At 40.8% G+C, this 27,802-nt stretch overlaps 2 protein-coding genes across 7 annotated transcripts in view; one reads left to right on the top strand and one right to left on the bottom strand.

Moving 5' to 3' along the window:
- The window catches only part of vtd (RAD21 cohesin complex component verthandi), a 67,853-nt gene that overhangs the window by 15,431 nt on the left and 24,620 nt on the right, over positions 1-27,802 (top strand). For 5 of the 6 annotated variants that reach the window (XR_015273138.1, XR_015273139.1, XR_015273140.1 and 2 more), the window contains exon 3: positions 5,132-5,255. The exons of the other annotated variant lie outside the window; for it this stretch is intronic. Coding sequence is in view for 2 of the 5 variants with exons in the window: in XM_086839400.1 (XP_086695526.1) it covers positions 5,132-5,255 (124 nt within the window). In the remaining 3 variants the exon portion in view is untranslated. The remainder of the gene's footprint in view (positions 1-5,131; positions 5,256-27,802) is intronic. 6 annotated transcript variants of the gene reach the window in all.
- On the bottom strand, positions 5,203-10,655 carry LOC147644879 (uncharacterized). The gene is made up of 2 exons (XM_086839417.1): positions 7,732-10,655; positions 5,203-6,839 (listed from the first exon to the last, which is right to left on the bottom strand). The coding sequence occupies exon 1, from the start codon at positions 10,653-10,655 to the stop codon at positions 9,558-9,560; it is 1,098 nt and encodes a 365-aa protein (XP_086695543.1). The 3' UTR covers positions 5,203-6,839; positions 7,732-9,557.

Below are 27,802 nucleotides of genomic sequence, written 5' to 3'. Positions count from 1 at the left end.
GCCTTATTAGAGAAATGGCTGAATATTTTAGCAGAAGTTACTAAAAAATTGGTGCATTCTATGCCCAGACGATTTGCGAACGTGATTAAACAGAAAGGACTGCCGACAAAATATTATCTGTTATTTAAAAAAAAAAAAAAAAAAAAAAAAATGAGATTAGGTGTGCCAAGACTTTTGTTTCACGAAATTTGTTTTGTTTTTGTTTAAATCTAAATAGTTTTTAGTACGTTAATGAAAAAACCATACAAATGGTGCCTTTAAATAAAGAAATTTTTAATTTAACTAAAAAAATAGACTTATCAAAATAAAAAAAATAAATGACAATATGTACAACTCAGAAAGTATTAACTTTATATGCTTTGCTTCAATGTAAATCATACAAATTAATGTTAAACGTTGTTTGAGAATTGATTTTGCGCTCAAGGTAGTCACAAATTGAAATTGAACATAATCAAGCATTATACCATGGTAAATATAGAAATCAGATATACAACTAGTTGAGGATTTAACAGTTCTATATTTTTTTAAACGTTGTACCACAAGAAATGATTTCATATTTCGTTAAACATATTTGGTTTCTTTCCCTTGACCTTCTTATAATTTCTCATTCGCTAAAATTATATCCTTTTTTATTTGGTCTTATGCCTAAGATATGTTTAAGTATTTATTTCAAAAGGTTTTTACTTTGAAAGTCTGAAAGAAAATCATATTTGAGATATGAATTTTATCTTCCTTCAACAAAAGCATTCCAAGCTGTATTTTAAAAATTATTGCATTATTTATTTGTTTTAAGTTTTTATTTGAAGGACAAACCTAAACCAGGAGAACACACACATAAACATATCAGAAGGCAATCTAAAACATATTCACGTGTTCAGCTCTAATCTCTCTTTAGAGCAGTCAAAGTCCAGTTCAGACATCAATCCCCGTTAACCAGAAAGCAAAACGAATTCAAACACAGATTCATATTAAATGTTTGCAAATGTATTTTGGCGTTTTCCGTGCCCTCTATTACTATTAATTGTGTTGCCTTTGTTCCATCATTCCGAAACATATTTCGTTTCAAACTTAGTGAAAATTAAAAGTAAATTATTCAAAATCACTATCGAGGTGTCAAAAAAGAACATCGTGTAAAATTTATGTTTGGTCATGGTTTAAATATTTAAATCCGTAATACTAAAATACTTAAATTAATGCAAAATAAAACTATAAATATTGTATGTAAACCATATTAAAATTGAATTATACATATATTAAATTATGTTAATTAAAATTAATTATACAAAATCAACTATACTAGAATTCTACATGTATGCACCCAAAACGGCAATGAATCTCCTATTTCGGTATCGCACACTTTTTTTTCTGTACAGTATTATTGAGTTTGAGTAAATAGGGTAATATTGCTTGTATTGACAGACTGTTTTTACTCACTGCATAGTTGTACAGCTTTTAATGTGTAGTGTACTTACTGTACAGTGAGAGAAACTTTTTGACTGGTGTGTTAAATTCAAGAAAAGAATTATCGAACACGACTGCAGGACATCAATATCATTATAAGCCATATTTCAATTGTTTAGTTTTCAAAGTTTTTTCTGTATCATCATTTTTAGTCTAACGTCTTTAAATTGTCTTGATTATTAAATGTAAATACTTTAAAAGTGAATGTTTGTATCTTGAACAAATTTGATGTCATCGTCTTTGGGAATGGCTACTTCAAATAATTTGTTTGTGGAATACTTAAATGTAAAGTTGGATTATTGCTACCCTTAAGCTTATTTGAACTAACTTCAAGAGGAGCTACTAAGATTTTCAGTCCGCTAATATTACTTAAACTAATATCGTGAATTCTGCTTATTTCCTTTTTTCCATCAAAATCTGGGAAATTTCCATCCAGGTCATTTCAACAGACTAAAATAGTTTAAATATTGTATTCCAACGAGGACTCATTAACCAGTTTTCAATCACATTGTGGACCAAGTCCAAGTCAGTCCGTTGAATGCTGCTTTGATTTTTGCTCCTCGATCAGTTACAACGATGGACGATTTCATCACCAAATATCAGCCAAAGTCCCGTAAAATTCGACCAATTTGTTTTTAACTTCCTTGCCTAAGTAATGTTGTTATATAGGATGGATTTCAATGTAACCCATAGCATTTTATAATTCTTACCAGTACAGGAGACTCCTCACATTGATTTCACTGCTAGCAGGCGGTTTTTAAGTGTGCTTTCTTTAACGTAATGCATAGTCAGTGAAATTTATGATTCTTTAAAGAAGCTATCCATGCAGATATACGAAGTTAAACCACAAAGAAATAGTTTGTGCTCTTGAACTCATTAAAGTCGTAAAAAGCACCGATGTTTCACGATATACTTGTGGGATGCGGCAGTACCGACATGATTGTCCATTCCGTTGCTAGTTTGATGCTTTTCTGTTTGGTTTCGAAGTCAACATTAACGGCATGAAGACCGCGCTTTCGGCTATTCGACATTACGTAGCACTTGTGTTTTACCAAATTCGATGTGCTTTTGTCGAATTTGTAAACATTTGTACATGTGTTGCAAACCACTGCATCAGTAGTCTCTTTTCCGTTTTTATACCCTTGCAGGGTATTAAAATTTCAGTCAGAAGTTTGCAACGCAGTGAAGGAGGCACCTCCGACTATATAAAGTATATATATTCTTGATCAGGATCAACAGCCGAGTCGATCTAGCCATGTCCGTCTGTCCGTCTGTCCGTCTATCCTTCTGTCCGTCTGTCCGTTTCTACGCAAACTAGTCTCTCAGTTTTGAAGCTATCTGAATGAAACTTTGTAGTTAGCCTTCTATATACTCTCACTCGTATATATGTCGGAACGGGCCGGATCGGACGACTATATCATATAGCTGCCATAGGAATGATCGGAAAATTTTTACAAAAAATTTTTAACTATTTCAGTTTTCAATAGAATTGGATCAAATTTGAGATATAGCCATTTTACTATACTCTACAATTTTGCATAAAATTTTATGAAAATCGGACTACTATATCATATAGCTCCCATAGGAACGATCGAGAAATTAATACAATTAAATTTATAACCTTTTCAGTTTTCAACTGATTTTCATCATTTAATTTAAGTCTTAAATTTTGTGGTAAATTTCATGAAAATCGGACGACTATATCATATAGGTGCCATACAAGCGATCGTTTGATGTGGAGGAAAAATGCAAATCAGTGAATGTAAAACTGCAAATATAATATGTATAGGTGAATGAAATGAAAGGAGGTATTACTTCATTGTTTTTTAACACACAGATATATAATTTGTATTGTATGGTTTTTTATTCATAGAAGTTCTATCTGCAAGGGTATATAAACTTCGGCGTGTCGAAGTTAGCTTCCTTTCTTGTTATCTACTAAGAATTGGGTTTGTCTCTTTATTTATTTGTGGTCCACGAAACTTCTAAAGCTGATGCCCGCAATATGGGAGCAGTCCATCCCAAATAAGTTTACATTTAGATAATGATAAATGTTGGCCGCTTCGTGTGGGCGCAAAATGTTTTTCTTTCAAGTTGTGTAGGCGGGCGATCCTGCCGCAAAGATCTCCTGGGGTTGAAGCCAATCAATTTACATACATGCAAATTACGCATCTCATTCTATGTGAATTCGACAGTTTTTGTAGTTACTAGGAAGAGTGGGTAATAAAGTGGCTCACAGCTTAAACTTAAACAAGTAAACTGGAAATCAAAACTCGTATAGTTGACGAACTGTAAGAGATATATCAAACATTAATGCAGTTTTGTTAAGAAGGATTTTCGTTTTTTTAATGCATTCCATTATTTTTAATTGTATGGTAGTACGTACAAAATTTTAACCAAAGAACTCGGGTGGGAAGTCAAAGTTCGACCTACAAATTGGCAAGTGAATAGTACGGAAAATTAGTTAATTTCAAAAGAACAGTGATATTAGTGTAGCGAATAAGTGAATATTTCACCATAAAAGTTATATGTTTATGTTATTATATGACTTCATCACATATTCTGGGATGGGTTAGAGAAAAAAAATAACGCAATTAAAAAAGGCTTGATTTTGTTTTTGTGTTCTCTAGCAAGTAGGCAGCTGCCGGAACGACTTGCAGGTTTTAAGAAAAATATATATATGTATTTTCTTTTTGTGTAGATGTGCGCTGAGGCCTCTGCCCTCAGGCTACCTGCTATTGCATTGTTTTTGTGCTCAAAGACCTCTGCCAACAGGCTGTGTGCTATTGCAAAACATAACGGAATGAGTCGCACAAGCTCTAGGAACCATGCCTGGTTTAGAGACCTTAAATCAAAAGTCCTTGAGGATCAAGGTGTTCTTGGTAGTTTACCTGGCGTTCTCTTGGTGATCCAAAGCTGCACCTTTTATCCGTTGGTGTAGAGAATAAGTTAAATTCTAAGTCATACCTTGTCCGTCCACTCAAATATTTCCCTTACGGTTGTTTGATTTGAGCGTCGATAGGCAAATTTTCGTAATATTTATGCCTATGTCGTTCGCATAACTGCATCTTTAGGGCCTTTCCCTCAAGTCTCTTTATCAGGTCGTCAGGATCGGAAGCGGTAATTTAAAAGTGGATTAGGGGAGGATACAAGGCTAACAAAAGACGACAAAGCAATGCTTCGCGAAAGCATAGTAGTCCCCCATTTGGTTGGTCATCACAGTTGCAACATAGTCGCTCACTGTCTGTCAGCTTTCGTCCCTGTATGGTTCGGTTCTGATGCTCCTGATAGTTGGGGTTGCTCTGAGAGGACTTAAGAGAGCTCCACGTCTGTGGCCAGCTCGTCCAGTCGTCGACTGGGGTGCAGCTGCTCGGATAGAATAATGAATTTGAATAATGTTTTAAGCCAACTAGCTCTAGCAGCAAGTCGAATACCTGGTCCTTAGTATAGAAGTTCAACTGCTACTAAATGTAACCCTCAGCTCAATCTTTCTCCGAGCACTAGTCGCCTTTAATTGGACGTCGGCCAATTGATGGGAATGTAGGTTAGGGCCTCCCAAGCACTAACCTAGATTACTTGACAAGAGAATCTTTTCCAATTTCTATCCATTCCTTTGTTTTTAGGTAATTATTTTATGGTTAATATTTTTTTGTTATTTTACTTCTTTAAGGAGCAACTATTTGATAGCGACGTTGTAACAAATATAGAGTCATTGGAAGGGCACGCAACCGAAAACCGAGGTGATATTTCTGAGGATCGATTGGACGGTGATGGCTTTGGAGATTGCTTTGGACGTAAGTGAGAAACAAGAAGCCTAAATTTATATATTAATAAATTTAAATTAAATATATTGCTTTGATTTATTTAGAGTGTTTTTTATTAGTAGTAGTTTTCCCTTGACTTAGTCAACTAACATTTTTTTACGAAACTGTTCTTTTTTTCACTTATTTAATTACTTATTGTTTTGACTTCTAATATTTAGCTCCTTTTTATTTATGTTTAATTTGTTATTATTGTTCAGAGAAATCGAAGATCCCATTGGAGAAAAAAAAGCGAACGCCCTTGTCAAAAAAAACAATGCGCTGGTTCCGCTTAAAACAGGCAATACTTGGGCGTAAACTTATAGTTTTTACTGTAAAATATTTTTAAGGTGTTCTAAAGTACTTAATTAGGGACACAAATTTTCAATATCAACACAGAAAACTAATTTATATAATAAAACGGAATAAGAAGTTTTGCTCTTTATTGTATAATAGTTTTCAAAAATATAACTCCTAAATGCCAATTTTAATCCTTTTCCTTTCTTAGTTTTAATGAAAGTTAAGAAATAATGATGAAGTCATCCAACTTTTTACATTGTACCAAACAACATTTTTGTTTGTTAAATTATACGTCCAAACAAATTAAAACAATTGATTATGAATATGTCGGCGGCAAGGGTATGTTATCCATGTTAACACTTTTGATAATTGACGCAGCTGCACAGCGAGTTCCGATCGGTTCGAATACCCAAGTTCCACTCACTGACCATTTCAGCATACGCGCTCACGTCATAAACTCACTCAAGTCGAGCGTATGCAGCCATCTCTGTCTTACTCAAGACTCTTGGTATCTTACCATCGAACCTCACTCAGCAGCAGAGCGTCTCTGCCTCTGCTGCCGTGCTTTCGCTCAATATCAGCTAGTAAAGCAGAAGCAGGGAATTCCCCGAATTCCCAATTTACCAGAATGCTACATTTACTAGGAATCACACTGCGACACGGCCTTCCTGACCTATCACACGTCCTTGTGTGCTACATCCACCACCCATGTCCAAGTCACATACCAGACTCTTTTAATTATGGTATCTCTTAGTTTTAATAACATAACTTTCTCTAACAATTTACAAACTTACAGAGCCGCTTACACAAGCATTAACTGACAATTTTTCTTATCTAGGAAACACAATTTCCTTTCGTTTACAAACATAATACTTTTTCAGCTTCATGATCTTATTCATATCATTTAATTCTAATCAGAATTTTCCAATAATTCAGATTTTACATACTTAGATTTGTCTCTTAGTTTCTCAATTTAATTTGGTGTGCACACTTACACCCAATCACCTTGACCCCCGCCATAACACTTCTCATCCCTGTGAGACAGCTGTGCGGTCCTCAATTCCCCTCTTGGGACACAGGCGCACGCTTACTAACGTCGTCTTTTAGTTCGTTCCCCTCCTGGGAATCACCATCACTGAGGCCATCGAATTCTTCGTTTAATTCGTTAATTATTTGTCTGCTTGGTAGCGCTCTTAGCCATTCATGTGAATATTTATACGTTCGCTTATTAATTAATGATTTTAGTTCATATCGATCGCCGTCTAAAACTTTGATCACCTCAAATGGACCTTTAAATTTGGGGTCAAGCTTTGTTTGATGCCGTTCTTCGTTTTTCAGCAAAACATGATCACCTACGTTATGCTTCATAATCTTTGCTTTATTTTTGTCAAATCTTTGTTTGTCATATCTTGCATTATTTTCCATGTTTTCCTTGGCTTGAATTCTAATTTGTTCTCTATCTACATCATTGTCTTCTTCGTTTATTGACAATAAACCAAAAGGCCTAGCTTCTTTTCCTATTAATAGCTCTAAAGCGCTAAACTTGGTGACTCGATTTGCAGTACAATTCATGGCCAGTTGTACTTCAGCCAATGCCTCCTGCCATGATCTCTGACTCGTTTTAACTGCTGTCAGCATTGTCTTGAGTGTCTTCATCACGCGTTCAACCTGTCCATTTGCCCTACTAGCTCCCGTAGCGATCAAATGCAGCTGAATCTTTTGAGCGGAACAGAAATTGCGGAAGCCTGAGCTAGCAAAACAACGACCTTGATCCGCTATTATTCTAGTTGGCAATCCAAATAGCGCCACAACCGATTTCACAGCTTTAATACAGCTTTCGGTGTCTATATTCAGTGTGTGGTAAAAATAAACGAACTTGGTGAATGCATCTATTAAAACAATGACGTATTTTTTTAAGTCGTTTTTGCCACTCATTTTACCCGTAATGTCGATGTGAACTGTGTGCCATGGTATCTCTATCTTAGGAATTGGATGCAAATATGCCTGGACCTTTCCATTTGTGGGTTTTTGCTAGTTTGCACGTGATACAATTTTCCACAAATCTACGTACATACTTGGTCATATTCTCGAACCAGTAATATCCATATACCTTATCTAATGTTTTTTCCCATCCCAAATGCATAACAGATTCGTGTACGTGGTTGATCACTGCCCACCTAAACGCCCTTGGAATTACCGGCAAGCACCTTGTTTTACCATTCCTCTGTATTTTCCTATGCAATATACTCTTTCTTAATTCAAATGTTTTATTTAAATTTTCCGGTAACTCGTTATTGCGTAATTTGGATGAAATATTGATTATTTCAGGATCGCGCTGCTGTTCGGACACCAACCAATTGTCGGTCACTTCAGTAAGATTAATACGCTTCTCAATTATTTTATCCACACACTTATTTCCTTCTGACAGTGGATTTCGGGAAAGGAAATCGACATGCGCCATTCGCTCCCCTTTTCTATATTCAAGATCGAAATCAAATGACTGTAAAAACCCCCACCATCTATGCACTCTTGGTGTTAATTCCATTTTGGTGCGACTGGCCTTTAAAGAGTTACAATCAGTGTAAACGACAAATTTACGACCTTGTAAATAATGCCTAAAATACTTCATAGCATTGACAACTGCTTAAGTCTCGAGTTCGTACGAGTGGTATTTTGCTTCTGCCGGAGAAGTACATTTGCTATAATACTCCACTACATAGGATTTATTTTCGATTTTATGTAACAATATCGCCCCGTAACCGATGGAGCTGGCATCTGTGTGCAATTCTATTGGATATTGTGGATCAAATATAGTTAATACTGGGGCCTGTGTCAATACACCTATTATTTTCAAACGTATTTGTTCATGTTCTGGCAACCAGACAAAATTAGCATTATTTTTGAAGTAAGCGTAAACAATGGTTTTAATATTTCGGAAAATTTTGGAATGAATTGTCGAAAGTAAGAAGCTAAACCAATAAACTGTCGTAATTGAGTAACAGTTTCCGGAGGTGGCAACCCTATCAATGCCTTGATCTTTTGTGTATTTGGCCGAATTTCTCCATTCGTTATTTCAAACCCAAGGTACTCGATTTTAGTTTTAAGAAACGAACATTTCGTTATATTAAATGAAAATCCGGCTTTACTTAAGGTGTCCAACACTATCTCTAGTCGTTCTAACGCTTCATCTTTCGTTTTAGCTACTACCATAACATCGTCAATGTAAACAATTGCGAATGTGTGTGCCAACGGACCCAGGGCTTTTATTATTGCACGCTGAAACATAGAAGGTGCGTTCTTCAGACCAAAGGGCATGGTTAAGAATTCGTACGGTCCATCAGGTGTACAGGGATTTGCTAAAATCCACTTGCCATATCTATACACGAAAAGTACCTTGCACCACGAAGACGAGCTATTTGATCCGAAATAAGAGGCAAAGGATATTTATCGGCAATTGTGTTGTCGTTTAAAACGCGGTAATCTACACAAATACGATCTGTGCCATTTTTCTTCTTAACCAGCATCATGGGACTAGCGAATGGTGAGCAGCTGGGACGAATAATTTTTGATGTGAGCAATTCATCAATTTTGCACCGAACGTGCTTCCTCTCATCTTCGCTAAGCCTATAAGGTCGGCGTTGCACAGTCTTTTGTGGATCTATTCACGCTCAGAACATTTACTCTTTTTGTCTTATAAAAGGAAAATTTATCTGCATCAATTGATACACCAAAGCCCAGGCCTAAAACTTCACGGCCAATCAACACGTCATGCTTCAAATATTTGTCCATAACTACATGTAATAAAACTTCTAAACAATATTGTTCAATATTAATATTACACAGAACTTGCAATGTGCTACAAATTGAATCGTTACTTATGCCATTTAAAGTTACAATATTGTTAAATCGTTTTCCGGTGAATTTATCCGCAACACTCTCCTTGACCAGTGAACATTCGGCTCCAGAATCAAAACAATATGGAATAGACTCACCGGATTAGGTAATTGTTCCACTTGGTGGAGCTACGGTACAAACGTCAACTCGCCTCTCGTAGCTCTTGCTGTTTCCACCAGTACGATTTTTGGGGCATACAGAAGCCACATGTCCGTTTTCAGCGCACTTAAAACATTTAATCTTTGATCGATCCTTCACTCCGGCCGTGCTGCTCACGCTATAACTCCTTTCTGTTGGGGTTGATGCTTTCTCCATTCGAGAGCGGCATTCTGCATATTTGTGGCCAGCCTTTCCACAAAAATGGCACTTCACCTGCAACTGCATTCTTGTTTTCTTCTTATCCGGACCCGTCGAATATCCATCCTCCTCGTTGATACGCTTCTTGAAAGCGTAAGCCTGTAGCTGCTGCTGCAGCTCATTACGAGTCGTCACATTCGTTGTAAACAGCCAACGCAACAAATTATTGTCAATTTGAGCCATGTGAGCTAACGCTACTGATACCGCAATCTCCTCCAAATTCTTTGCCTTCCACTTTGAGAGCAATAGGGTGACAATGCGACTGCCGTACTCAGCGAAATTCTCTCCAGTTTTGGGACGTCTGTTCAGAATGTTCATTAGTATGGCAGAAGTTGTCTCAATGCCCACGAAACGTTGGATGAAGAGTTCCTTAAACTGCGGCCATGTGATGCCAGCGAAGCATATTTGGGACAGCCATTGCGATGCACTGCCTTCTAATGCTTTGCTTAACGCAATCACAAGCGTACTGCCTTCGAGAGCATTATCCGCAAAAATTAAGTCCACTGTAGTACACCAAGCTGATGCATCTGCTCCAGCTGTGTCAGGGCAAAATTTGGGTAGAGTGACGTGGAGTGCTCTCCCGTCTATTGTGTCTCTTGGTGCCTGCATGGATTTTATTATTTCCATTAAATTCTGATTTTGTTCTTCTAAGGCTACCCTATATAGACTAGAGCTGTCCTCTTTTGGCAGAGCCAATCCCACTTCTGATGTCGGCGGCAAGGGTATGTCGGTCGGCGGCAAGGGTATGTTATCCATGTTAACACTTTTGATAATTGACGCAGCTGCACAGCGAGTTCCGATCGGTTCGAATACCCAAGTTCCACTCACTGACCATTTCAGCATACGCGCTCACGTCATAAACTCACTCAAGTCGAGCGTATGCAGCCATCTCTGTCTTACTCAAGACTCTTGGTATCTTACCATCGAACCTCACTCATCAGCAGAGCGTCTCTGCCTCTGCTGCCGTGCTTTCGCTCAATATCAGCTAGTAAAGCAGAAGCAGGGAATTCCCCGAATTCCCAATTTACCAGAATGCTACATTTACTAGGAATCACACTGCGACAAATATTTAGAAATATATTATTCCAACAATTTAAATTGTCATTTAAGGGGTTGTAGCATCCTACAAATTTTTATACCCTTGCAGGGTATTATAATTTAAGTGAGAAGTTTGAAACGCAGTGAAGGAGGCACCTCCGACCATATAAAGTATATATATTCTTGATCAGGATCAACAGCCGAGTCGATCTAGCCATGTCCGTCTGTCCTTCTGTCCGTCTGTCCGTTTCAACGCAAACTAGTCTCTCAGTTTTGAAGCTATCTGAATGGAACTTTATATTTAGCCTTCTATATACTCTCACTCGTATATATGTCGGAACGGGCCGGATCGGACGACTATATCATATAGCTGCCATAGGAATAATCGGAAAATTTTTACAAAAAAAAATTATGACATTTTCAGTTTTCAACAGAATTTGATCAAATTTGAGGTATAGCCATTTCATATTATTCTAAAAAAAAAAAATAAAAATAATAAAATTTTATGAAAATCGAACTACTATATCATATAGCTCCCATAGGAAAGATCGAGAAATTAATACAATTAAAAATTAAAAATTTTCATCAAATTTGAGCTACTGCCCATCCTCAAGCCCAATAAACCCCAAACCAACCCCAACTCCTACCGCCCCACCTCACTCAACCCTTGCATGGCCAAAGTTCTCGACAAAATCCTAGCGAAAAGGTTATGGTGGTTTGTTTTAACAAACAAACTCATTCATAACAACCAATTCGGCTTCAAAAGAAGCAAATCTGTTCTAGATAGTCTACTTTATGTAGACCATCTAGCAACCAGATCCTTGTCTCTAAAAAAACACTTAACTATAATATCTCTTGACTTTGCTAAAGCCTTTGATAAAATTGGCATCCACACCCTCATCCGCCAGCTGGAGGAATGGAAACTAGGCCCCCGCATTATAAGATACGTCCACAACTTCATGTCCAACCGGAAAATAATAATAAAAAACGGCACATCCCTCTCCCATAGCTTCCCCCTCGATAATGGTATCCCACAAGGTTCCCCTATCTCAGTCATCCTCTTCCTAATAGCCTACAATTCCCTAACCAACATTAACTCCTTTCCATCTTATTATCCAGCACAACCGGAACAAAAACCCCCAAATCAATCTTACAACCCTCTTCCAACAAATCCGAGAATGGTGCTCCTCCTCTGGATCCTCCCTCTCTCTAGAGAAATGTCAAGTCCTACATATATGCCGGAAAAGAAACTGTCATCTAGCAGCATCCCTGGTCCTCAGCGTAGAAGTTCAACTGCTGCTAAATGTAACCGTCAGCTAAATCTTTCTCCTAACACTAGTCGCTTTTAATAGGACGTCGTGCAAGTGGTGGGAATGTAAGCTAGGGCCTCCTAAGCAATTTCCTCGGCGTAAATAGTCTTCGAATCTATAATTACTTCTTTAATTCAGCTGGTAGGCACCAAAGTACCGTAGTCTGATACGGCTTAGCGCTGGGCAGAAGCAGAGCAGATGTTCCGATGTCTCGTGCTTTGCTTGCAGTTTTTACAGATTGGATTATGTGGCAGGCCCATTTTTATTACGTGCGATCCAATCGTCCCATGTCCTGTGGTGATCGCTTTGAACCTGATGATATCTCGTTTGATGTTGGATAAAAGTTCTCTTGTTCGATTTTGGTCTAAGCCATCATTTCTTTGTCCTTCTGTGCTCAGTCTTTAACCATTCCTCTGCTTTTGTCCTGGTACCCATGTTGCTTGTACCTCATTGTTCTCAGCAAGTCTATTAAGGGAGATCTTGTATTCTGCCGCTAGCCGTAAGTTGATTTGGCTCGGATATCCGAGTAGATCCGTACTTTTGTTTCTCTGAGTCTCCGCCATATTGAAAGGCTGGCTACTTTTCTTAAGGCGAGCAACCCAGCCTCTTCAATCTCCCAGTGCTCAGGGTAGATCCAAGGCCCTGCGCCATACCTCATCTTAGAACTGTTGGCAGCTAGGGATTTGATAGACACTTGACTATCCTAGTAGATCCGTACTTTGATGTCACTGAGCTCTCGTCGTAAGGAAAGTTCGACTGCCTTCCTTATGGCTAGCAACTCAGCCTGAAAGACCGTCGCTGAGTCTGAGAAATTATATGCCTTCGCAATCCTCCAATTCTAAGAGTCGATCCCAGCCCCACCGCCACAGCTCTTCTTAGAACCATCTGTGTAGAGGGATACTTCGTTCTCTACGGTTTTCTGTCCTTGCTCTAGTCTTCTATTGTTGGGTATGAGGTCGTGAATACGTTACCGAAGTTCATCTCCGCGGTCATGTAGTCCATTCTTATCAGTATCAGGAATTGCTTGCCTTCAGTTTTACTGCGCTCTGCACGGCAATGTCCTTTACAAACAATTCCATCGGCATGCTGTTCAGGATAGCATTTAGAGCAGCCGCACGACATGATCGCATTGCTCCCGTTCGTTCGTGCCGGCCACTATACTAGGGCACGTACTGGCCGTACCACCGCTGTATAGAGCCATATTATGATCTTTGAGTGTAACCCCCATTTGTCTGCAAACATTTCCCTGCAAGAATAGAATGCAATGTTTGCCTTTCTGAATCATTTCAAAACGATTTCGTTTCATGAGAGCTTTGGGTATCACGTATCAAGTATCACTCTTAGATACTTTGCCTGCTCTGATAGTTTTAACTTTGGGCCGCTTATGCTGGGCATGTTATATGTTAATATTTTGGTTCTTCTTGTGAAGAACATCAGTTCTGAATTACGGGGGTTGAAACTTAATTTGCTCGTTCTTGACCATTTGTTTAGGTGACCCAGCCCTGGGCTGCCTCTCTTCACTATTCGCGTGATGTGTATACCACTTTGGCTGGGATCGTCCTGCTCTTTAGCATAACCCCGATCCACTTTCTGATGCATCTGTCTCTCTCTCTCTCCTCCTCCTCCTCCTCTATTGAGGAGGATTGTACAGGACAATTCGCCGATTCTGTCTTACGGGAATTTCTTCTTGGTACCGGTTTACTTACCGGTGCCGAAAGGTCGCAGAAAATGTACCTATGGTCTAAGAAGAAGTACATACCTATGGTCTAAGAAGAAGTGTTGTTTCGAATCCATCTAATTCTTGACTATGTTTTCACCCTGTCCAATTTGCATGGTGAGATAAAACACATCTTCCCAACCTTGAAAGTTTTCGTGGTGGGAAATATAAGGGTTAGCATATTACCCTTAGTACATATTGTAACGTTGCGACAAATAATGTTTTTGAAAAGGGACTCACTTCTTTCTTTTGTTTTAAACTTCCCCAGAGTGTGTGCCTCGCATTGGCATCGCACCCGAAGACTGAGGTCGTCTTTGTGTCTTCGGCCTTTTGCAGTAGCTTGATTACCGGCTCAAGGCCGGCTCGTCATGGGACATATAAATCGAGGCGATTCAAACACCGCTTCCATCCGCTGGGGACTACTAGGTCAGGTGTGCTGAGATTGGAAAAAATGAGGATGGTCTAGACCTCTGTATGGACATCTGGATTTAGAGCCGACAGACAGGAGATATGGCCAGTTTGCCGCTTTGGTAACCAGATGCGAGCTCTGAGTTTCTTGGGATCTCTCTGGGGTAGGAAAGCTTAATCTTAAGGCCAGTCCATGTGTCGCTGATCTTATACACACAGTCCGGGAAGCTTCTGGAAAACCCGTCGTCGGAACTGATTATTTGGTGCCCCCTGACGGTCGGAATGTTAATGGTTGATTAACCAACCAGTTCGGCCTCAATCTCCTCCCACTTCTGCGACAGCATTCGACCGTCGACGTAGTGTTTATCCACCAGACCCATAGCCAGACTGTCTCTGACCACCTCACTAAACTTCGCCTTGCTGACAAAATTTGTCGCTTTTGGCTTTCCCTGTGGGTCCTTTGACCTCTTCGGTGCGCTCTCGCTTACTTCCTGTGACCGATTACGCCTTGCATGGGAGGGCTGAAACGCCGCTAGGTCTTCATTTTTTATGCTCATATTCAGCGATCTACGCGAGGAGAGCCGCACCTGTGTGATTGGCTAGGGAAGTGCTACTTGCTCTGTATTCGGATCTTAACTGAGACGTGATGTCCCGAATTGACATCGACGGCTCTTCTAGTATAATGTATAGTGGTACTACCTATGGTGCACACAGTTATGGCAGATGACTCGGTCATCCGTTGATGCCCTGTGTACCCTATATGCTGATGAACAGACTTAACGCAAAAGATTTTGAAGAATCTTGATCCCTATATTTCAAATTCGTTTCATTAACAATTTTGAAAAAATCGGTGCCAAAGTATTAAAACGGCCTGTCTGCATGTCCGATTCTATGCAAACTCCGATTTTGAGCATTCTGAATGAAACCGCAGACATTTTTCAGACTATTCTCATTAGTAAGTAAGTTTGTAAGTTTGAATTGGGTGGTTCGGGCGAAAGAATTTATAACTTTGCAGGTTATTTTCTCTAAAAGTTGGCCATAGAATTTTAGAATAATATAAAGGGACTACTATCTCAAATCCTATAAAAAATATGTTTTTTCCTTTCTAAAAGTTGTACGATTTTTCGCCAACTTTATAATGTATTCATTTTATTAAATTACAAATTCTGAAATATTAGAAAAGGCTACATCGTTGAGTAGATTAGTTTTAAAAGTAGCTATATAATATAGTAGACCGATTTTCGTAAAATTAATGTCGAAATTTTACAATAATACAAAATAGCTACATCTAAAATTATAGAAAAATCTGTTCAAAGTTAAATTTATTGCTATACTAGCTGTACCCTGCCACGTTTCTCTGTGGCATATTATGGTTAAGAGGGCACTTCTGAATACATCAAGGTTCTGGCAAAATCATCTTTCTGGCATAAGGTGAAGAAGGCAGTCAGAGTTGTCGCTGGCGGATTCAGGACTCTTTCTTGCACATTTCTTTCAGTGAAATAGACACGTTGACCATTCTCCAAATGGACTGCCAAGTGAACTAAATCTGGATAGCGTTCATGAATGGGGAACGAAAAAATTCTCCATGCAGCCTCGTTTCTGCTTATGTATCTTCCAGCTTGGTATTGAGATATTTCATCGACAACTCGTTCTGCATTGTTGTCACCATTTTCTGCCTGAACACCAAAAACTGCCATATCACTGCCTTTATTCACGTACTTGCAGATATATTTAATCGATTTCACGGAATTGCAATATTCTACGTTGATGTGCGCTTTGTATGATTTTGACAATAGTGGTGAGTATGGAACCACCCAACGATTGTCTACCTCAGTATCACCAATTCTCATGTTTAAATTTGCCGAAGTCCCTCCATCTTCAGTTGACCGTCTCCCATACAGAGGATATCCATCGTCCCCTGTTACGGTGTTGGCTGTAAATGCTCGACGATATCGCTTGGAATACTTCCCGTCTTCCATGCATGGTGAACATGGGTTGAGGGTACCAATTGGGCCATGGATCATGTTCTTGATGACAACTTCATGTAAATCCGTATCAACCTCGGCCCGTGGAATCTCAGCGCATATAACATCGTCGATTTCATCTGGAGTAATTTTGATAAAAATCATACAGCCAAATCAGTATGTGCGCATGCGGCAATCCTCTCTTCTGCCATTGTACTGAATACATCCAGCACCGCACAGATCCAAAAACTCCATGTTTCACAATGAAATCCATCAGTGACTTGAGCTTTTGTCTGAAAACACGGGCTGTGATGTCATGCCTATCCCTATACGATTGTCCAGGAAATAACAGCTGTACTATCTCGTCCCAAGCTGGATTGCATGTGAAGGTGATAAATAAGTCTGGACGGCCGTGGCAACGAACATATGCCATGGCATCTTGAGCATATTCCTGCATGTGGCGTGGACTACCTATGTATGAGGATGGCAAAATCGTGAGCTTTCCAACGTTGGTTGTATTACGGTCATTCATCACAGCATCCCGCAAATGTATATATTCATCCGACCGAAGTTTCGTCTGATTCAATCGGAGGAACAGCAAACGTTCTGTTTCAATTTTTGCATACATATCGACAATGTACTGATGAAACAACTGACGACATTTCAATATATGATTGCAATCGGTCCTCCGAACCATTAACCTGTATGAGTAAAAGTTCATCGCGCAGCCGCGTCTCACGGATGGAGGCCCGTTCTTCGTCAGTCATATTCGTAATCTTACATCTTTTTGCTTCTGTATTGCGAATACGACGACCCAATCTCGACTTCTTTGGTGGCATGACTTCGTTTCTTACTGAACCTGAACAAAAAAATAAAATTTGTATCTCCAATTTCTTCTTTCAATATGTTTTGAATGTTTGACAGGAAATGCTTTGATTCAGCTGGCTGCCTGTAGAGGGAGCAGCAGTAGGGGCACGGGGAAACGCGAAAAAAGTGATATATTCGCAAATGCAGATAAGTTATCAACATCAAAAGTAGACAATAACCGAGCTGGAACCTCAACGCATGTTTTCTAAAAATTTGGGCTTAAACGGTTCAGAACTTTTCAAGTTTCTTCTTTCAAAATGTTTTGAATGTTTGACAGGAAATGCTTTGATTCAGCTGGCTGCCTGTAGAGGGCGCAGCAGTAGGGGCACGGGGAAACGCTAAAAAAAAATTGATATATTCGCAACCGCAGATAAGCTATCAACATCAAAAGTAGTCAATAACCGAGCTGGAACCTCAACGCATGTTGTGTAAAAATTTGGGCTTAAACGGTTCAGAACTTTTCAAGTCTATGAAGGATGTAGACACGAACAGAGCATTTTTATAAATATAGATTATTTGCAGCTATATTGTATAGTCGTCCGATCCGTTTCGACTTATATATTAGTGAGAGTTTAAAGAAGACGTAACTGTGAAGGTTAATTCTGATAGCTTCAAAATTGTTAGATTAGGTTGCTTAGAAACAAACTGATGGACAGACGGACCCAGCTATATCGACTCGGTTGTAAATGCACGATGACAAAAATTAGGCGACAGGAAAATTTATGCGCGAATGTAAAATTCTTATTTGGGATAAATGCACGATGGCGCAAAAACGAGCTTTGGTAGCAATAGACCGATAAAGGATTAAGAAGGTGATTCAAGATTATTTGGGGGGTTTTGATATTATTTTCCGTCATCCTGAAATCTATGGCTGCCGATAAAGTTAATGCCTGTGTAAAGTCAATTAAATTTTAAATTGAAATTGTTGAATTCTAAAGATAACTGTTGGCGCTTGTCCATGGCATTATTCTCGTTGATGCTTTGACTGGATTGATATTGATATATTGATATTGAATTTACGTCATCGAAAGAGGAACTCGTCGATAAAGATATCACCAGCTTTTCCCAAAATTATAAAAATCTCGATTGGATAACTAGACTGATCATCCATTTTATTTGAAACAGGTTCAGGTCCCAGTTCGGTTGGTCTTTACGATGACAACAAATAAATCGCAAGGCCAACAGTTAGATATCTGTGGGATTAACCTTAAATACCACTGTTTCTCGAATGGTCAGTTGTACATTGTATGTATTTCCTATCAGAATGCAAGAGGCTTACGTAGTAAGCTTCCTAACTTGTATTCTGATAGCCTTTCGTTTTTATCTCAGGTTATTGTGCTCACAGAAACCTGGTTAAAGCCGGAGATTCTGAGCTCCGAAGTTTTTCCAGCTGTGCTGTAGATCGCCCTATCAGACGCGGGGGTGGAGTTCTTATAGCGGTGGACTCCTCACTCACGTCAGAATTATTAACCTTCGAGGAATGTAACGATGTTGAATTCCTCTGTGTGAAGCTATCTATCAAAGGTAGCTCCATTTTTATTACCTGTTCCTACATACCTCCACTGTCGGAACTTCCTATTTATTGGAATCACCTTTCCGCTATTCAGATGGTTTCCAGTAGACTTTTGGATAGAGACCAGTTGGTAGTTCTAGGAGATTTTAATATCCCTGGTGCTATTTGGTGCTCAAATAATTTCACCAATACTCTCCATACACCTACACAACATGACTTTATCGCTGGCTTGTTTGACATTTCGCCGTCTCAAATCAACCATGTTCGAAATTCCTTGCAGCGCTTGCTCGATCTTTGCTTCGTCTCTGATCCTGCGAGAGTCAGTTTAGCAAGGGTGGCGCCTCTGACGCAGCCCGAAGATCCTTATCATCCCACTTTCGATGTGACTCTTGATATTGGGTGTGACGTACAGAATATTTCTGATCGTCCAGCCAATAAAGTCCTATGTTTTCGCAAAACGGACTTTGAACGGCTGAATAATTTTATAAACGAGTTCAATTGGTCCGATCTATACATGTGCACTGACATGGCTATTGCCGTGGATATTTTTTACAGTGCCATTTTTTACTGAATGTGTTCCGTTATATTATCCGCCAAGCTCGAATAAACCGCCGTGGTTTACTAAAGAGTTGAGCCGACTTAAAAATAAAAAATCTAGACTGTATGCTAAATTTAAAATCACCGGTTCTCAATCTGCCCTTTCATCTTATTTATCAGCTCGGTCAAACTTTACCGTGCTGAACGCGCAGTGTTATAAAAATTATTTAACTCGTTGTAGGGCCCAGTTCTCACAGGACCCAAAACAGTTTTATAATTTCGTTAACACTAAACGTAAGCCTAAAACAAATCCTTCCTCGCTTTCATTTGAAAATACTACCGCAAATAATGATCAGGCAATAGCCGATCTATTTTCCCATTTTTTTCAAACAACCTATTCTAGCTCTTCGTATCTACACCACACCTATTCCTACGACATACCCAAATCAAACTTAATTTTCTGTCCTAGCCTAACCGAAAGCTCTCTCTTTTTAGAACTTCATCGTGTCAAGCCAGTTTATTCGTCAGGTCCCGACGGAATTCCTGGCTGTGTGCTCAGGTATTGTGCCGACGCCCTGTGCTATCCCCTTCTGAAATTGTTTACCTTGTCCTTAGAAACCTCCCACTTTCCCATTATTTGGAAGGAATCGTTTATTATTCCTCTCCACAAAAAAGGTAGCAAATTGGATGCCAGCAATTATAGAGGAATCTCTAAGTTGTTGGCCATCCCTAAATTATTTGAAAACATTATCACCCCTCACTTACAGCACCTTTGTAGATCGGTTATTTCTCCATGTCAACATGGTTTTATGAAGCGAAGATCAACAACAACAAATCTTTTGGAGCTCTCTTCCTATATTATAAAGGGCTTCCATAAAAATTGTCAGACAGATGTAATCTATACTGATTTCAGTAAAGCATTTGACTCTGTTAACCATTCTCTCCTCGTTAGAAAACTCGATTCAATGGGTTTTCCAAGTGATCTTCTTAATTGGATCTCAAGTTATTTGAATGGCAGGACGCAAAAGGTCCTCTTTAAGAATAATTTATCCAATGTTCTAAGGGTTACATCTGGCGTCCCGCAAGGAAGCCATTTGGGACCCTTATTGTTTACATTGTTCATAAATGACCTGTCCAAAGTCTTGACTAACTCCAGAGTACTTATGTACGCGGATGACGTCAAGCTTTGCGTGCAATACAATGACGTTGCCTGCCAGTCGGATTTACAAACAGATCTTAATAATTTTCAAACTTGGTGCCGTGTAAACTTATTAAACTTAAATGACTCGAAATGCAAGCTAATGACATTCTCACGTGTCGTTCCTAAGCTTGCTACTTACACGCTGAACTGCTGCTCTTTGGAAAGAATTAATTCTGTTGACGATTTGGGCGTCCGCTTGGACCCAAAACTTGACTTTATTGATCATATATCGTCTATGGTGAATAGAGCCAGGGGTGTGCTTGGATTTATTAAACGGTGGTCGAAGGAATTCAATGACCCCTATGTTACTAAATCCTTATATACTTCCTTAGTTCGTCCTATCCTAGAATATGGATGCTGCGTTTGGAGCCCTCAGTACGGCGTCCATAGTAAACGCATTGAGTCGGTTCAAAAGAACTTTTTACTTTTCGCTCTACGCGGTTTAAATTGGGATGCAAACCAAAGATTACCTTCCTACTCTAGTAGACTCCTATTAATAAACTTGCCGTCCTTAGCCAATCGTAGAACGATGTTAGGGATAACCTTTATTTTTAACCTTATACATGGTGATGTGAAAAGTGCTGACTTGTTGAGTCAGCTTAATTTCCATGTACCATGTAGAACTACTAGATCCTATATCCCATTAGTGTTGCGCCACTGCAGAACCTCCTTTGAACTGCATGAACCTTTTAGAGTGCTATGTGAAAATTATAATGATTTGTACACACTAATCTCTAACGTAGATACCCTTCCCAAATTAAAATCTTTAATACTAACACACTTAGTAAGCATGCAAGCTAACAATCTGGCAGCACGCCGGTAGTCAATTTCCTCGTATTCTGTCCTATATTTTCCATTGCGCCTACTAACACCTAACCCCAACAGGCACGTGCCTGGTGTCATACGGGCCACTTGAATGTACTGACCTTAGTGCATCAACGTCCAAGATGTTCCCATGTTGGTAAACCGTCTCCGTTGTTTATTTTTTCACCAGAAAATAAATCAAAAACAAGAAAGTTTATATACCCTTGCAGATAGAACTTCGATGACTAGCAATCCATACAATATAAATTATATACATATATTTATGTTAAAAAACAATGAAGTATGATAATACCTCCTTTCATTTCATTCACCTATACATATTATATTTTTGCAGTTTTACATTCACAGATTTGCATTTTTCCTCTACATCCAACGATCGTTTGTATGGCACCTATATGATATAGTCGTACGATTTTAATGAAATTTGACACAAAATTTAAGACTAATATAAAATGGCTATACCTTAAATTTGATGAAAATCAGTTAAAAAATCAAAAAGATATAATTTTATAAAAATTGTGTGACAATTTCACTAAATTAAAAAATGTAAGAATTTCATCGAAATCTGTTCCACCTTTTCTAGTGATGTAAGTAGGGTATACAATCTCCTCCTTTCTTGTTAATTTATGTGGGAATTAGAGAAAAACCCTAGCTAATATGATCTCTGTACTAATCGACACGTTAACCTTTGTCAAATAGGGCCCTAAAAAAGACGTTTGTATACCCTTGCACAGTATTATAATTTTAGTCAGAAATTTGGAACGCAGTGAAAAAGTCTTTTCCGACCCTACAAAGTATAAATATTCTTAATCAGAATTCCTAGTCGAGTCTGTCCGTCCGTTTCACCGCAAACTAGTCCCTCTGTTTTGAACATATGTATCTGAAAGAATTTTGGCAATTAGTCTTCTTTCTATTGTCACTCATAGAAACGATAGCTTAATATAGTAGAAATGTAAAACTTTTACAGTAATATTGTAAATATTAAATGTATAGGAGGTAGGTAGGTAGGTTACAGTGGTGAGGCCCTTTGCTGGGGCCTCCAATTAGAGCTAAGCTCCTTTTTGTTCCACTCCCCCTGTTTGTTGTTGGTAATCACTATCAGTACCACCCAGAGTCAGTAAGGAAACCGAGGGTTGCCGAAACTTTCAGCTTTCCTATACTTCCCAGTGACTCCATCTGATAGGCACCAAAGTGGCGAAGTCTGATGTAGTTTAGTGCTGGGCAGAAGCAGAGCAGATGTTCCGGTGTCTCTTGCTCTGTAGATTGCTTACAGCTACTACAGATTGTGTTGTATGGCAATCCCATCTTCATTGCGTGCGAACCCATTGCCCAATGTCCCGTGGTGACTGCCGTGATCCTGCTAATATCCCGCTTGCTGTTGGACAGCAGATTACTGGTTCGTCTATTGCCGTACCTCGGCCAACATTCCCTTGACCTTCTGTGATCGCTCTTCCTTTGCCATTCTTTACTGGCTATCTGTCTAAAGTGGTCATGGATCCTTGTCTGGATCGCGTTTAGGGAGATTGGTAATTCGAAGTCAGAACTTAGCCCCGCCGAGCCTGCACGGGCTAGTTCGTCTGCCTTCTCATTTCCTGGGATCTCGTTGTGTCCCGGTACCCATGTTACTAGTACCTTATTTTTGTCAGTAAGTCTATTAAGGGCCTTCTTGCATTCCGCCACTAGTCGTGAGTTCGTTTTCACGGTCGGTCTTAACGTCTGTGTTAATGCCGCTGCTTCCAAAAATCATGCCGTGCCCGGCTCCGTAATCCCTCCAGCAATTGCTTGCCTTCAGTCTTACTGCGCTCTGTGCTGCAATGTCCTTCACGAACATCTCTATCGGCATTATATCTAGGATAGCGTTGAGAGCAGCCGCGGGGCATGAGCGCATTGCACCCACTGCCCCCGCACTCGCTGCCCGTTGCATCCGTGTCAGCTTCGTTCTGTTCCACCAAACTTGGGCTCCGTAAGTTAGTATCGGCCGTACCACTGCTGAGTAGAGCCATAAAATTATCTTTGGGTGCAGTCCCCAATTGTTCACAAACATTTTTATGCAGGAGTAGAAGGCAATGCTTGCTTTCCTTACTCTTTCTGCAATGTTTTCTTTCCATGAGAGCTTTTTATCCAGAATTACTCCTAGGTACTCGCTTGCTCCGCTAGTTTTAACTCCATGCCGTTTATACTGGGCATGTTGAAGGTTGGAATCTTTGTTCTACGTGTGAAGAGCATAAGTTCTGTCTTAGTGGGATTGATACCTAGTCCGCAGGTTTCTGCCCATTTGTTTAAACGACCTAGCGCACCCGTCATTATTTCTCTAATAACGTCAGGGTATGGTCCTGATACTAGCAGTACTACGTCGTCCGCGTATGCAACTGCTTTGACTCCACCCGTATTGAGATCTGTCAATATGGCGTTCATATTTGTGAGCCAGAGTAGGGGCGATAGTACCCTGCCCTGAGGTGTGCCTCTCTCACAGTCCGCGTGAGGTGGGTGCCACTCAGTTCGGCTGTGATCGTCCTGCTCTTTAGCATGACCCCGATCCACTCTCTGATGCCTCTCTCAATACCTAGCAAGTTGAGGGAGCCCAGGATAGAGTCGGGGTTCACGTTTTTGAACGCGCCTTCGATGTCTAGGAAGGCTGCCATCGTGTATTGTTTGTGTTGTAATGTCTTCTCGACATGATGTACAACTACGTGTAGCGCTGTTTCCGTTGATTTTCCCCTGCGATACGCATGCTGTGCATCCGAGAGTTGATGTCCTTCTAGAGACTCTAGTATGTGGATGTTCAGGAGTCTCTCTAGTGTCTTCAGGGTGAAGGAGGTGAGACTTATCGGTCTATAATGCTTTGCTAGGATGTGCCCCCTTCTGCCCGGTTTCGGTATAAAAATAACTTTAGCCTCTCTCTCTCCCTCACAGCAGTGGGACGTGCGTCAGTCTTAAACAAGCTTCGTAGATGGCTTTTAGCCATTTGCAAATACTATCCTTAGCTGATTGTAGCATTGCCGGTATTAAGCCATCTGGGCCCGGGCTTTTATACTTATCGAAAGAATCTATTGCCCACTGAATTCGCTCAGTGGTAATGATGTCTTTCGTAGGTGTATCCATTTGAGAGCTCGTTCCCTCCTCGGGTTCCGAGCTCACTCTTAGGCTTCCTGGGAAGTCGGTGTCAACTAGTAGCTCTAGTGACTCCTCAATTGTCGTCGTAGCAGAGCCGTCTACCCTGTTGATCAGGGTAGGGCTTATGTGCCCTTTGGCGAGAATTTTGCTTACTCTCGCCGTGTCCTTTATGCTTTCCAGTGACTCGCAGTAGTTTTGCCAGGACTCTTTCTTGGCCTTGTATACTGCCTTCTTGTAATTTTTTTGTGCCTCCTTGTATGTTCCCCAATCCCGGGTTACATAGCTGTGGTTAAAGGACTTTCTCGCACTCTTCCTGAGCTCGCTTAATTCCTTTGTCCACCACGGTGGGTATTGCTTCTTCGAGAATGTTAGCTTACAAGTCTCTTTGAAGGCTTTGTTCAGAATATTAGTTAGGTGCTCAACCTCCTTGTCGATTGCCTTTGCAGTGGATATAGTCTTGATCATCCTGCCGTTTACTTTAGATCGGACAATTTCGCTGAAATTGTTCCAATACGTCTTACGGGGGTTTCTCCTAGGCACCTGTTTCTTAACTGGTGTCGTTATTTCAAAGAAAATGTACCTATGGTCTGAGAAGGAGTGTTCTGTCGATACCCTCCAGTTCTCGACCCTGTAATTGTTCTGCTCTATTTGTAATGTGAGGTCTAACACCTCTATCCTAACTTTGAAAATTTTCCGTGCTCGAAAGATAAAGGTCGGGGTGTTACCCTTATTGCATATCGTTACGTTCCTACATATAATATTGTCAAAGAGTGACTCACCTCTTTCGTTAGTCTACGAACTACCCCAGAGCGTGTGCCTCGCGTTCGCATCACACCCGAGCACCAGGTTCGTCTTCGTCGCTTCCGCCCATTGCAGGCTCGTCATGGGCCATGTACGCAGATGATATGGTGACTCCGCTCCCATCCGCCGCCACGAATCTGGCCACTGCTAGGTCAGGTGTGCTGAGATTGGGACAGAGAAAAGCGTTAAAATGATTCTTGATTACAATGCAAGCTGTCGACCTACCATTCGAGTTTGTGCACAGTAGTGTGTATCCTTGGATTCTCAGTCCAGCGACTTGCCCGTCCCTGGTCCAAGGCTCCTGTATCAGACCGATGTCGATATCCCTCTCCCTTAGAAGAATCGTGAGATTAGCTGAAGCGTGCGAGCTGCGCTTCAGGTTAATCTGCACGATTCTCGACATCGATGTTGGTGGGGGTGGCGTCAGGAGATTTGTCGTCGATGACCATGTTGTCCAACAATTTCTTAGTGTCATCGACCTCCTCCAGAATCTCGTCCGGCTCGGCCAAGAAGACCTTAATCTTGGCCTTCCTGATGCCGTACCGGACCTTGTGGTCGTTTGCCTCCAGCTGGGGCAGACAGTGCTGGTTAATCAGCAGGAGGAAAGGCTGGCTCGCCTTCATTTCCTGCTCTGCCCTGAGGATGGTCCAGTCCTCTGTATGTATATCTGGGTTCTGGGCCTTCAGGCAGGCAATCACTCTTGCATGGTCAGTTTGGCCCTTAGGTAACCAGATGCGAGCTCGGGGTCTCCTTGGGATCTCCTTGGCGTGGACTAGCCTAATCTTAAGGCCAGCCCATGTGTCGCTAATCTTAGCCACACACTCCGCCAGGAAGTTTCGGAGAACCCGTCGTCGCACCTGATGACCCGGTGCCCTCTGACCACGTCTGAGGAGTCGAAGGAGGGGATGGGGCCGGTCGGCATGCTGACCAACCTGTCGGTCACCTTGGTGATTTTGGCCTCGATCTCCTCCCACTTCTCCGACAGCAGGCGACCGTCGTCATGGAGCTCGTCCACCAGTGCCATAGCCAGACTGTCTCTGGCCACCTCGCTAAACTTCTTTGCCTGGCTGACAAAGTTAGTCGCACGCGGCTTACCCTGTGGGTCCTTCGCTCTCTTAGGTGCGCTTTCGCTCACTTCCTGTGAGCGAATTCGCTTTGCCTTCGAGGGCTGGAACGCCGCCGGATTTGCCGCTTTTTACTGCTCATATTCCGCGCTCTCCGCAAGAAATTTGGACTTCTCCTCGGCATCCCGAGTGTCAGTTTTGCCCCCAGCCTCATTCTTGGCTATCTTGCCGAGAACGAAGCGGGCTCTGTTGACCCTCGCTCGTCTCTGATGGTGAGACATTTTCGCTATCTCTGAGGTGGTGCTCAGCTGAGCCCCACCTGTGTGTTTCGGTTGGGGAGTGCTACTCGCCCTCCCCTCGGATTGCGACTCTTCTTCGTCGGTCTCCGATACAATGTGAGAAGCAGCGACCAGTCTCGGCCTCTGCATCTCCTTCTCGTCCTTCGTTGACAGTTTTTGGGGTTTATCCTCTCCCGGGAGTTCCGAAGCTCGGTTTGTAGAGGTCATTTCAATACATAAACGCCCGCTTTGCTCGACCTGGCAAGCGCAGCGGGCCAGAGGGGGTTTGGGGCTTTGAAGATAGGTCGACCGCAGCTTCGCCCCAAAACTGCGGCAAGGCCACTTACGACCCAGGATTGCCTGGCCCTGGGAAGGCTCCGTGCAGACACACCTGGCTTTACCCCTTAGCTGCGAACCTGGAAGTCAGTGTGCACGGGTCGCATCACACACCTGACTTGAGGGGAGGCTGATTAAAGACTGCCTAAGTCCGCCCGACTACAATTGGTCGAGCCTCGACTGGGGACCTGCTTCCAGCCGCCCTCGCTTGGAGAGTATAGTCGCACTACCGATGGTGTACACAGTTACTGCAGATGACGCAGTCATCCGTTTATCCCCCTGTGCACCCTATCGGCTGACGGCCATGTATAGGAGAGTTTTATTAGTAATTTATTTTGTACTAGGAAACCTGGCGAACTCCGTTTGGCCACCAGATGGCTTCGTTTTATGTAACATTACGTTTGGTAATTAAAAATTGAAGAATTTTTTTTTGTATTATTTTATATTTGAGAGGTAATGGATCCAGTTTAACTTTTCCATTTGCGCAATATCGGCATATAGCCGTCATTGGTCCAATATCTAAATTTTCATCATCACTGTCGTTCCCAGTGGGATCATATTGGATTGCCAAACTATTGTACGATGCCGATGATCCTCGTGTCCTCACGTGTTGTCTCAATGGGGCATTTTTTTTTATTATGTTTTGTCTTTCTTCGCTTAAGTTCTGTGAATACACTTGTTGATGATGATGTTCGTTCGCACGTCGTCCTTTTAGACTATAACCTCAAATGCACGATCCACATAATTAACACATTTCAACTTACCACATTAAAGAGAAATGCCTACACTTTATTTATTTTATTGTTTCCAATTAAAATGTTAGGAAACAACTACTTGATTAGTTTGTATTAAATGCTATATATCAGTGATGGATTTCCCGCTTTTCTGTCGAACGGGATAAAAAGTATTTACATATATATATTCGATATGAAAAGTCTTTTAAGGATCGCACTGTATTCTGCAATCATGCCGGACTTAGCCTCCTTTCTACTATTTATTTATATAATATTTTATTTA

Source organism: Drosophila serrata, unplaced genomic scaffold (genome assembly GCF_035046125.1).
Source record: "Drosophila serrata isolate PLE 108 unplaced genomic scaffold, ASM3504612v1 contig_74, whole genome shotgun sequence".
NCBI lineage: Eukaryota > Metazoa > Arthropoda > Insecta > Diptera > Drosophilidae > Drosophila > Drosophila serrata.
The sequence above is the reverse complement of the archived record's forward strand: the minus strand, read 5'-3'. Positions and strand labels throughout refer to the sequence as shown.